This window comes from Monodelphis domestica, chromosome 2, assembly GCF_027887165.1.
Source record: "Monodelphis domestica isolate mMonDom1 chromosome 2, mMonDom1.pri, whole genome shotgun sequence".
NCBI lineage: Eukaryota > Metazoa > Chordata > Mammalia > Didelphimorphia > Didelphidae > Monodelphis > Monodelphis domestica.
The window spans coordinates 135,033,994-135,046,857 of record NC_077228.1 but is presented as its reverse complement, the minus strand read 5'-3'; the positions used below and the strand labels follow the sequence as shown (position 1 = coordinate 135,046,857).

The 12,864-nt window shown below is 42.4% G+C and overlaps 1 protein-coding gene across 1 annotated transcript in view; it reads right to left on the bottom strand.

Moving 5' to 3' along the window:
* CNIH3 (cornichon family AMPA receptor auxiliary protein 3) overlaps window positions 1–11,827 on the bottom strand; it is a 209,445-nt gene extending 197,618 nt beyond the window's left edge. The window contains exon 1 of the mRNA XM_001367968.4: window positions 10,474–11,827. Coding sequence (XP_001368005.1) covers window positions 10,474–10,554 — 81 coding nt within the window. The 5' untranslated portion in view covers window positions 10,555–11,827. The remainder of the gene's footprint in view (window positions 1–10,473) is intronic.
* Between the last annotated feature and the right edge of the window lie 1,037 nt (window positions 11,828–12,864).

The following is a 12,864-nucleotide window of genomic DNA, read 5'->3' as shown; positions in this document are numbered from 1 at the left end:
GTAAATAGGATTGATAAATAAATGATTCAAGGGCAGCTAGGTAGCTCAGTGGATAGAGAGCCAAGTCTGAAGATGGGAGATATTGGGTTCAAATTGGACCTCCAATATACATTCTAGCTGTGAGACCCTGGGCAAATCATTCCCCCCCCCCTCATATCTAGCTCTTACTGTCTTCTGCCTTGGTAAAAGAAAGTAAGGGATTTAAATAAATAAATAATGCAAGATAAATCTTAATTTTCTCACTATCACAATGCTTTGTACATAGCAGGTGCTTAATTAAAAAAAATTTAGTAACATTAAATGGCATCATATCTTAGGTTTAACTAGTTCAATTTAGCTCAAGCTTAGACCTTCTCTCAGACTCTCCTGCACCTCCAACTACCTCAATCCCTTCTGTTCAATTCCACCTGGACTGAAGGCCAAAGTACGTCATGTTCCTTCCTAGATCCATCTCTACTACTCTCACTCCATACTTACCTGCGGCTCTTCTCCCTCCCCATACAGGGATCCCCCCAGCTATTCTACCTGGGCACAGGTCAATACTCCTGAACCACTAATATATCTCCCATCTTCAAACTACTTATGGAATTGTCTGTGACATCTATCGCCCCTACTGAAGCTTTTTCACTTAAAATCTTGGGGGCAGGGAAAGGGGATGCCAAAGAAAATACATTTAGTGACAATTGTCAATAAGCCAGCCAAATGCCGTACAGAAATGGCATACCTGAATGAAAACAGAGACTAATCCAAAATTTGCCCTATTATAGTTATATCAGTATATATGTATATATATACATACATATATCAGATTTTTTACAGAATGAGTTATATCTTCAATTCACACACACACTCCCTCAGGTTAACCCTAAAATTAAGTCATTAATTTGCATTCACTAAGGTCTCCCCAGCTGAGAGGAGACAAAGAAATGAAGTGACTCCAGAGCAAGATGAGTAAGAGAAGGAAAGCCAGCCTGGATTTAGAAATTTCTTTTAGATAATCCCCAAAGGAGATAATCCATAGACTGGAAATCAAGAGGCACTTTTCACCATGCTTCCTACCTAAAAATGTCACAGGGATTGCTATCTTCCAATGCTAAAAAGTCTAATGAGCATGTGGGGGGCCACAATGGACATTCTCAAAAGCAATCTTCAAATTTATGGAAGCTGGAAGAGGCAGGTGCCCTCATTTTACAAATGAGGAAACTGAGAGAGGCTAAATTACTTGCCCAAAGTCAGAGACCAAATTAGTACATATCTGGGAATAGCTGAGGTTTGAACCTAAGTTGCACTCCCAGTCCCAGGGCACTTTCAACTAATGCCATATTGCCACCCTCTGCACAAACAGTGGTCACTCAACATTGGTATAGCTTATAGCAGATTATTTACCATCTGAGGGAGAGAGAAGACAGACAGACAGACAGAGGCAGACAGACAGAGACAGAGATAGATTGACAGAGACAGAGAGAGAATGTCAAAGAGAGAGAGGGAAAGGCAGAGAGATACAGAGAGAGCGTGTGTGTCAGAGAGAAGCAGAGAGAGAGAAACAAAGAGAAAGAGACAGATGGACAGAGACAGAGATAGACAGGCAGACAGAGTCAGAGAGTCAGAGAGAGACAGAGTGTGTCAGAGAGAGGAAGAGAGACAGAGACAGAGTCAGAGAGAGTGTGTGTGTGTCAGAGAGAGACAGAGTCAGACAGACACAGAGAAAGAGAGAAACAGACAGAGATTTGGAGTGCAAACTGTCAGAAAACAATTGTTGAAGCTGTTTCTATGTGTAATTAAAAAAATAAAAAGGAATAATTACTTTTTTATTTTTTAAATAGTGGTCACTATTTGTGCAAGCTTTTTCTATTAATATCTTTTCCCTTGGACTCCTGCTTCCTAACACCTTAGCTGGGAGTTGTCCTAATCTACTTGCTCCCCCATAGCTGCTTGATCTGGTCACTGGTACCAGTTTCCATCAACCTGGCCATTCCAGCTGAACAAGAGGAGGTGGCCACTGAGTCATTCACCGCCTGAGCAAAAGGAAGCCATCACAGCCAGTTTTATTGCAGTGATACTTAGCCACATTTCCATTTCAAGAATGCTGATGTCATCCATGAGAGCTAGCTTGTCAGATGTCAGCATCTGTAATGGTTAATCAAGAAGCCAAATCTTTCTTCTCATCAATCTACACCCTCAGTGGCTCATGAAAGCTCAGGTGACATAGGTCTCCTTTTCTTGTTAGGTCCTTAAAATCTTTAGTGTCATAGACTCTTTGGGCAATGTGCGGAAGCCTAAAGACCCCTTCTCAGAATTACATTTTTAAATGCGTAAAATAAAATACAAAGGTTACAAGGTTAAGGGAAGGGAGAATATGCATTTATTAAGTGCCTGCTATTCATCAGACACTGTGTTAAGTGATTTAGAAATATTATTTCACCTGATCCCATCAACAATCCTGGGAAGTTGGTACTATGATTATACCATTCTCTCAGGCACAAAATCTATGAATCATTCTGGATTCCTCTCAGTCTCTTACTCCCCAGCCCCATATCCAATCAATTGCCAAGACTTGCCAATTTCACATCTTCCAAATAATCCTTTTATACTCTGGCACTGCCACCACTCACCACAGAGCAGGCCATCATCACTGCACAGCCTGGACCATTGTACTACCCTGTTGCTAGGTCTACCCCTACTCCATCCTCCATTCTTCCACCAAAGTAATTTTTCTTTTTCTTTTTTTTTACCCTTACATTCTGTCTTAGAATCAATGCTGTGTATTGGTTCCAAGGTAGAAGAACAGTGAGGGCTAGGCAATGGGGGTTAAGTGACTTGCCCAGGGTCACACAGCTGAGAAGTATCTGAGGCCAGATTTGAACCCTGGACCTCCTGTCTGTGGGCTGGCTCTCAAATCACTGAGCCACCTAGCTGCCTACCAGAGTAATTTTTATAAAGCCAAGGTCCAACTACATCATCCACACTGCCAACTAAATAAATTCTAATGGTTCCCTACTGCCTCTAGGATCAAATACAAAATCCTTTAGGATTCAAAGCCCTTCATAACTTAGTCCCCACCTACCTTTCCAGGCTCCTTACACTTCTTTCCCTTCCAGGTACTCTGATCCAGTGACATTGGCCTCCTGGCAGTTTATTCATCAACAAGCAGCTCTATCTCTTGGATCTGGGCATTTTCTCTATCTCCCATACCTGGAATGCTTTCTCTCCTCAGCCCTATCTACTGACCTCCTTGGCTCCTTTAAGTCCCAACTAAAATAGCAACCTCTACAGGAAACCTTTGTCTACCCTTTTATTCCTATGCCTTCCTCATTTTAATTATTTCCTGTCTGTCTTGTATATAGCTTGTTTGCTTGCTTCTTGTCTCCCCCATTAGATTGGGAACTCCTTAAAGGCAAGAACTGTCTTTTGCCTCTTTTTTGTATCTCTAGTATAGCACCTGGAACATAGGAGGCACTTAGTAAATATTTGCTGACTGACCTTAGTAGCAATCTAGTTTAGAAAAGAGAAAACTAAGTCCCGGGCAGGTTGTGACTTGACCAGGGTCATACAGTGGAAGTGAGAGAACCAGGATTCAAATTCACCTACTCTGACTAAAAAGCCATTATTATAAAGATGATTGAAGTACTAAGAGATTAAGATACTTATCCAGGATCCCACATTAATGAATTATTTCTCCAAAAATAAAAAGCTGTTCTTGTGGTGATTCAAGCATAAATAGTGAAACTTTTGTCTTAAAAGTTGTTCAAAAGATGATTTCCTCTCATGTCTATTCATGTAAGGTAGAGTATTTGCAAGTAGTCTAACCAGCTTTGGCTACAAATTTTCCTGACAGTAGATTTCACTTTATTTTGGCTGGAATTTGGCTCCATATGTGAAACTTTAGGAATTTTTTTCCTTTTCTTTAAACAACATTATATGAAGTATGTTCAGATAATTTAGTGCTTTTTCAACAACTCCTGAGAGGCCCAGTACTCTAGTAGACAGCATGTTGGGCTTAAAGTCAGAAAGACCCAGCTTTAAGTCCTAAATTGGGCACCTCCTGGTAAGTGACCCTGCTTATGTCATTAAGCTTTTTGTGCCTCAAGAAATTCCCTAAGATTTATTTACTAAGTAGCAAACATTTCCCCTTAAAAATGTTTATTCCGCCTTCATTTAGAAGAGGATCAATGACATTATGAGGTGATGTCTTGACTTGTGAATGAAAAGGATTTAAGCGAGGCAAAGCTGCACAAAGTCATCAGGTTCACTCTCTCTTTTAGAGTCATCAAAGTCCAATGGCAAAAGAGAAGTCAGATCAACTTGATAATGGCCCTGGATGCATTGGATGATCTCAGCATCTTTGATGTCGGACCAAGCTCTAGCTGCTCCACAAAGTCTGTTTTGGGTGCCATCATGATCACTGGAACCAACTGGAACAAATCTGATCCATTCTGCTGGGGAAGTCTTCATATGCTTGGGGCAGACATCCCCCTAACTCACTGATGGACCTGAGGCCGATTAGTTACCCTCAGCCTGGTTTAGCCCCTCTGCCTTAGACAGTTTTACTGGGGTGTTGCCACTGGACATGCTACCACAGGTGAGAGTTGGGTGGACACCAAAAGTGGACAAGGAGCCCTAGAAAGGGCTTGGCAAGCCCTTCCATCAGAGATGTTCATCCTTCCTGAACATCCCATACGCCCTGCACCTCTTAAAAATATGGCTTGGTGAAAAGAATTTCTTTTGTTGAAGAAATTGCAGACCTCTTTCATAAGTCCTATAAGAGATTGACTCCAAGTATTTCACTTTCACAAAATAACATCATAGGAATTTTTTATTGACTTTTATTCATCTTTACTGAGGTTCAGGGTTGCCTTTCTTGATTAGAGGCTTATTTGGCTGGATGAAGCCTGTCACATGGGATGGAAAATTTTATGGAAAGCCTCAGACATTTCTGAGATAAGAAGTCAAAAATAAGGCCTGATTTCTCAAAGAAATTTTACTTGCTTCATTTGTTTAAGGATGCCAACCAGCTCTGACCCAGTCACTTTATTAAAGCTTCCCTCTCAATTAATCCATTATAAATTCTGAATCTCAAAAATTTAACTTTAAGATGTAACAGGACTTAGTTTACCGATAGGCTCTAAACTAAGACTTTTTTCTTAGAAGAAGTATAGGATTATGATTCTGTTTAAGTCTTTTAAGAGACTAGATAACCTCAATAATCCCTTCCAGCTTGAAATCTGTGATCTTAGGTGGTAAATCTGGGCCTGAAATCCAGACCTGACTCAGACTGGGGAATATTTCTACCTGTCATTCTCTCTTCCTCTGTAAAAATATGATATATTGGAATCAAGTTCTTAACTGGAATTTGGCAACGTATTTGTAATTTCTCCAGCATGGGAAATTCTCTCCACTTATTAACTATATTACCCTGGGCAATTCACTGGGCAGGGAGGTATCAGAAAAGAAAGGATGCTGAGCCTTTGGTATCCACCTTTCACCTATCTCTCCTAGGGCTCCAAGAGACTGCAGCATGTCCAAAAACCCCACCCCAGTAAAACTGTCTAGACAGATGGACTAAACCAGGTGGAGGATAACTGATAGACCACAAACCCGTTGAAGTGCTTGGGTCAGGAAGACCCAAGTTCAATTCAGCCTTAGACACTTGCAAACTATGTGACCCTGGGCCAAGTCACTTAACCGCTATCTGCCTCAGTTTCCTCAACTGTAAATTGGGGATATAATAGCACCCTCCTCCTAGGGTTGTTAGGAGAATTAAAAAAGATAATATTCTTAAAGGGCTTAGCACAGTGTCCTGCACATAGTAGGTATTTAATAAAGGCTTATTCCCTTCCATTTCCACTTCACTTCTCTCTCCTTCAGTTTCGTCACCTGTAAAATAAGGGGGAGGGGGACACCTAAAATATCAGATGATCTCTAAAAACTCTCTAGGTCAAAAATTTCCTAATTCTAATTTTAATTATAAAATTAAATGGCATGAAGATAAAATCATAGTTGTTAATTCACAGCAAGAGAGATTCTAGGATATATAAAATTTATAAATCATATAAATTTAAGAAAAACCTGCATCCAGAATAGGCACTAGATATTGTATGTCAAGTATAACACTTAATACTTTATTTAAAGCTCAATATTTTGACAGCTAGGTATTACAGTGGAAAGCAGATTAAATATGAGTTCAAATCCTGCTTCAGTTAGTTACTAGCTATGTGACAATGCATAAGTCTCTTAAGCTCTGAGTTTGTTTCAAATTGGAAATAATGAAAAGTGGTTTTGAGGATGAAACAAGATAACATATACACAGTGCTCTGCAAATATAATATATTCTATATAATATAGCTATTATTATTATTCAATAAACATTAAGCACTTAAGAAGTCCAGCACATTTAAGAGAAAGGATTCTTTGCTTCAGGTGAGGTTTGAATTTGATCACGTCTGAAGTTTCTAAGAATCTACCAGTCAATGAAATTCAGAAGATAAACAATGTGGGCTGAAGGTAAAAGATTATGCTAGTACAGAAGCAACTTTGATAAACTGCAACTCAGATAATGCAGTTGGATTTTTGTTTCTGTTTTTTACAGTTTAGCAGTTTATTCTGTGTGTTTCAAATACCTTTTTAAAAAGCCACAAAATGGGTGGGTTGTGGAACAAGAGAAAGAAAGAATTAGAGCTGTCTTCCTTGGGAAGAAGAATGCTAGAAGTATTCTTGAAACATTACTATAAAAATGATCATTGAATTCTCTTCCACAGAAATGACAGTTAGAAATGTAAATCTTGCAGTTCTCCCTGGGATTTAAATCTTTACTTGTTACATACAGCCTTGGAAGTTCTATTATATTCAGAAATTCCTAAGGAAGGTATTCTAAAATTATGACCCTCTAATCCACAGAGAGGCAAACCCAGTGGGAATACTCCAAAAGCCTGGCTTTTTATTCCAATGAAATATTTAATCTTCTATTACTCTACTAACTCCACAAACCACCCACTTAATTAACCTATTTTTGAATTATTTATTATCTATCTACTGAGTGGGTTGAAAAATAGTCTTTCTGGTCATCTATTTTTTTCAGATGGAAAGTTCAGCAATCTGTAGTGCTTGACAGTATCTTCTTCAGTACCTGCCCCCTTCTGGGCATGAAGAAAAGGAAAACTAGAAATGTATTTTTTTTCCTGAAATAAGAAGACTATTTAACCTTTTCAGGTAAATAATTCATAAGGTGGGGAGTTCATTTGAAACTCATTGTCAGCAGAGAATTTTTGCATTAATCTGACACCCCTCACCATGTCCCTTTTCAGCTAAGAATGAAAAGAGTAGCAAAATTACCTTCTCCATTACAATCCTTATTGCCTATAAGCTCAATTTTATCCCCCCCAAATAAAAGCCTATGTTCACCCGCCAGAAGGATCATTGGTTTACCTAATTTCCATTGCTAACAATATGGCATGCTATAAAAAAAAAAAGAAGAACATTAGATATGAAGTCAGAAGATATGGCCTAATCACTTCGAGCTTTGCTTTCCTCATTTCCTAAGTAAACACTATAATGTCTGCCCAGGCTTCTTTAGGGTGAGGATCAAAACAGCAAATGTTCTATGTTGGGTCAAAGAGTGCCCTCTGAGCAGCCCTTTGAAATATCAGGGCCCAAACTCTCTCATCTCACCATCTGTAAATTGGGCCACTTGGTCTTAAAGGTAGCCAAGCCATCTTTTAAACTTTATTATACCTTCTACTTTACCTTCTGCTTATACTGCATGTATCTTGTAACTATGTGCTTAGTTGTTTCCAAGTTGTCTCCTTTATTAGACTGTGAGCTCCTTGAGAGCAAGAACTTTTTTTACCTTTGTTTTTATCTCTAGCACTCAGCACAGTGGCTAACTCAAAGTAAGCATTCAATAAATATTTATTGCCCAGTTCATATTTTAATTCTGCTCCTTTACTACCTGTGTGGTCTTGGACAACTTACTTAAACTCTCTAAGTAAGCCTCATTTCCTTCTCTGTAAAATGAAGGGATTAGGATAAATGGTTTCCGAGATCAATTTTAACTCTAGATCTATGATTCTATGGACCACCAAAGGCATCCTTAACTTCCAACCTTAAACCCCAAGGAAGAGAGCAGAGGACATGGGTTCAACTTCTCCCCCTGTTATTCACCATTTATGCAACTTGGGCCAGACCACTAAATTTCCCTGGTCCTCAATTTCCTTATCTGTAGGATAAAAGAGTTTGACTAAATGGCCTCCAAGGTATTTGCTAACTTTAGATCTATGATCCTTTGACCACCAGATTTCTCAGATATTTCAACAATTCCTGGTTCTGAAACCTTTTGTTGCCTCCCTCTCAGCAACTTGCTTTACCAAACTAGATATCACTGTCATATGTAAATTTCTCTTATTCCAGATTGCTCCAGCCCACCTCAATGCTTCATTCTGCCAAGAGCATCTCTTTCCATACCCTTCCTGTTCACAATCCCCTACTAGAAGCTTCTGTAGCTGAACTCTGTGATCTTTAGTTCTATTTTAAGAGAAGCTCTTTCACTTATACAAAACACTTAACATCTCACCCACCCTGCAATTTTCCTTGTGCCTCCATCTCCCACTGTCTGCATGAAGTAAAATATGCCACAACCATGCAACAGTGAATTTGTTTCCCCAGGATTTGTCCCCCTGGAAAAGCAAGACACAAAATAATAGCTGAAAACGACCTTAGCAGCCCTGTAATTCAACCCTCAACAGGAACCTCCTCTATAATCTGGATAAGTAGTAGTCCAATCTTTTCAAATACTACTAGTAATGGCAGACTCATTGCTTACCAAGGCAACCCACTCTATTCTGCCATAATTCTTATTGTTAGTCATTTTTTCCTTAAACCAATAATGATTTCTTTGCAACTTCCCCCAGTGCTCTTAGTTCTGCCTTCTTAGCATCCTTTGACACCTCACCAATGGGAATTCTAACCATTCTGGAACAGTTGTGCCTCACAGCCCTGAGCTTCAAGAGGATGGTGAAAGATTCCCAACATCTGTTCTCCCTGGGACCAGAATGGCTCCTTTCCTCACTGTCTACATCATTTTTGTCACTCATATTGACTGATGTTATCCAATATACAAACCTCTGTTTCAGTATTTACTGTTTCCTATCATTAATGCAAAAACATAGTGAGTCCTATTTAGCTAAAAAGGAAATTAAAAACCAGGGAGTTTAAGTTTATTTATTGGCAGTGCCCCCTATCAAAGAGAGCAGGGTTAGAGGTCAAGGTCAGGGTTTCCATTCTGTCTCTTCTCTCTGACAGAGCCTAGAGCTTATTCACTGAAACCTGTAGTCACATGAAGAAGAGAACTCTTTCTCTGTTGTTTCTTCCCAACACTTCCTCGTTTTTACCAACTATTTCTCTCCACCCCCACCCACTTTGTACCATCAAGTGATAAATTTAGTCCTATCCCCAGTTCTGTCTGCTTGTCCCTGGGACTCCCTCCTAGAGCCAGCCCCTTGACTAGCTCATCCAGGAAGCTAAAAAACCCTGGGAGGAGAAGCAGGGAAATCTGAGCCCGGCTGGCTTCCCTAGCTCTCCTCTTCAAAAGAAACCGAACAGATGCTGAATGCTTCTAAGGGTCAGCCAGTGAGTCTGAGGCAGGGGATGGTTTCGACCCCACATGCAAACCAGGAAGCATTTTAGGCTCTGGCAGTCAAAAGGTTCCTCCCAACAGGAAGGAAATACATTCTCCTCCCTTTCTGCTTTTCTCTGGCACCCTTTCCTTCACCACTTCCAAGATTAGGACTCCCTTGTGACTCTCATTTTTCTATGCCCCTCAGCCATTTCTATTTCTCACTTTTCAATCCTCTACCTCATCGAAGTGAATCGATATCTCTTTCTCCTCTCCTTCCAGTCTCCTTGCTTCCTCCTGCCAACAGCTCCCTTCCCTCGCTTTTCACTTTGTCTCCAATTATGCCTAAATGCAACCCACCACAGATGCTGACATTTTAAATGTTTAGTTGTTATAGTTACTTGACTAATTGCCGGGCCCAACGGTGGCGCTTCTCCTTCTGCCCGAGGGAAAGACAGAGACAGAGAGACGGAGAGAGAGAGAGACAGAGAGAGAGAGCGCTGGCTGTAGTGTTTTCTGCGAGCCCCATGAGGCACGACCAACACAGGAAAGTTTGGGAAGACAGTGCCTTCAGGAAGCTCCAAGGCCTTGGCAAAGCGAGCAGGACCTCCCCTGCCTTTCCCAGCTGAGCTCAGGTGGCGTCAATTCCTGTACCTGCTGACTCCCAAGACTGGTTGCTGATTGCTAAGAGACGTCAGCAGCTAGGAGTGGTGGAATGGCTAACCCCATTACACTCTACGTTTGCAAAAATTAGAAAAGGGGAGGCTATTTTTTTTTTTTACAACGGTGGAGAGAGGTGAAGGGTGGGATATGGTGAATGAGTCCCGGACAGAGAGAAGAGTTAGAAACTGCTACGGGGTACTCACGTGCCAGATGGCGAAGAAGATGAGCGCCGCGCACAGGACCAGAGACAGCATGTAGCAAAAAGCAGCGAAAGTGAAGGCCATGGTGAAGAGACCACCTAGTAGAGGTGTTCCCCTTTTGCTAGGACACAGAAAACCCACGGAAGATCCAAATCCCTCTCCCTCAAAATTTCCCCCAAAAGGAGAAGGTAGAGAACTAAGCTTTCACTCTCGCAATGCTCATTGTAACGAGGAGGCACCTAAATTGGTGAATGGAGATCAGTGCCGGGGGAGGGCGGGTAAGGATACAGGGACTCCCTCAGATTCTAAGAAATAGACCCCCCAAACCCAAAAATAAAAGGCAGCGAAAGAAGCGCCAGGTCTAAGAGCCCTGGAAGGGACCCTTCCTCTAATCCAGGAGAAACCAGGGTGGCAGGAAGAGAGGAGCAGGTTCACTCCTGTGAGCACTGTCAGAAAGAAAGTCCTGGTGTGGGGAATCGAAGGGGGGGATATAGGGGAGAAGCGGGGTAGTGTGGAGAAATTACACTTCTTGGGCAGAAAAACAGAGAGGAAACCCCGAGGAAAACAAGAAAGATGCAATCCCAGCGAAAGCCCAGGTCCGACCCTCCTTATCCAGAGGAGTGGTGCGCCCAAGGACTCTGGACAGCTCCGGAAGCGCACGAGAGAAGCGTCCCGGGCAATGTCGACCACAGACTCGACCCCTCACTCCAGCTCCGAAGGGTTAAAAAATCCACTATCTCAAGAGCGATCACTGGTTCTTTCCTAGCGGGGAAGGTCTTCTGGGTTGCGGAAAGGAGAAACGAAAACAGCCGCTTTCCCTAGAGCCTTCCCGCCACGGCTCTCTCCTCGTGGATGCTGTTCACTCTAGCGGAGCCCAGCCCTGGACAATCACCTCTGGAATCCGTTAAGGATCCCCGAGAGGCTGACGACAGAAGGCGGGATAAACAAGCACGGACCCACCAAACCTCGGACCATCAAAGCGCAGTCGCCGACGGCCGCAGGGGAGCACAAACAAGTCCAGTTCCACCTGCTGCTGCTCCAGCCGCCGCAGTTTCAATGAGAGAAGAGGGAGAGTGTCCCGGGATCCCCTTCCCCCGGGCGCCCCACCCCGCACCTCCACCGCACACTCCTTCCCTTCGAGCCAGCAGAGAGAGACAGCAGCCACTTTAGTAGCCAGAGGCGAAGCGCCGCTGCCACGGCTGCTGCAGCTGCGCGCACCGCCAGTTTAGGACTAAACTCGAGGCGATGGTGCCGGGAGCCCCAGCACGTTGGTGTGCAGAGGGCGGCGGGCGGCAGTTGCAGTGGCAGCACAGCGAAAGGGAGGTGGGATAAGAGCAAAGAATGAGCTGAGCTGGGCGGGGATTGTAACGACGTGGGTCTTAAGTAGGTGGGGAGAAGGGGTGGGAGGGAAGACTATGATTGTGCGCGTTTCATGCTGCCTTAGGCTAGGTCGTTGGCACAGTGCTTCATTTGGACTGGCACGTTGGAAAGAAACTCGAGGAGACTCCTCAGTTCAGGATTATGTACTTTGCCTGACACATAGTCCGCACTTAATAGATGTTTGTAGAATGATTTAACTATACTCCCCTGCCTTGCACTTGCCATCCAGCAACTAATCGTAGAAACTTAGCTGTAGAAGGAACTTTAGAGGTCAAGTCCAAACTTCTCATTAAGAAGGCAACTGGTATCCCAGTGGATGTAGCACTGCGTCTGTTTCCAGGAAGACATGAATTCGAATTTGACCTCAGACACTAGCTGTGTGGCCCTGGGCAAGTCATTTAACCCCCTATTGCCTGGTCCTTATCGTCTGCCTTGGAACCAATAAATAGCAGACTGTAAAGGTTTTTTTTAAAAGAAAAAAGAAAATGACGCATTCACATTATCTATGTTATATTGTAGTTATACTTATTTTGTTAAACATTTCCAAATTACATTTTAATCTGGGTCAGACCACATTCCCCTGGAGTTTTTCTGGCTGCTTTCAGTCCCAGGGTGGCAAATTTGACACCTTTGTTCTAGGAAACTGTGCCCTGTTAGAGAAGGTACTGACCTGAATTGGGAGAGGGAACTTCCTCTTTCAATTCCCCTATACTCAGGAAATCACAGGATAGGCCCTTATGCTGTTATTCTCCAAACTGTAGAGACAGAAGAAATCACAGAAGAGCTACTCAGCTATTTGTCCAGTGACAATGTGGTGAATGTCTAGAAAAGAACATTAATTGGTCTTGGTCTCAGAATCAGAGGGCATGGGTTCACATTTGGGCTTTTTGAACACTATTTCTCTCTGTCTCCATTCTTTTATTTGCCCTGCTTTATCCTGCCCTTCACTGCCTGCAAATGACTAACCCATATCCCCATCACTCTAATAAACTATATCCCTCCTTTCAAGGTCCA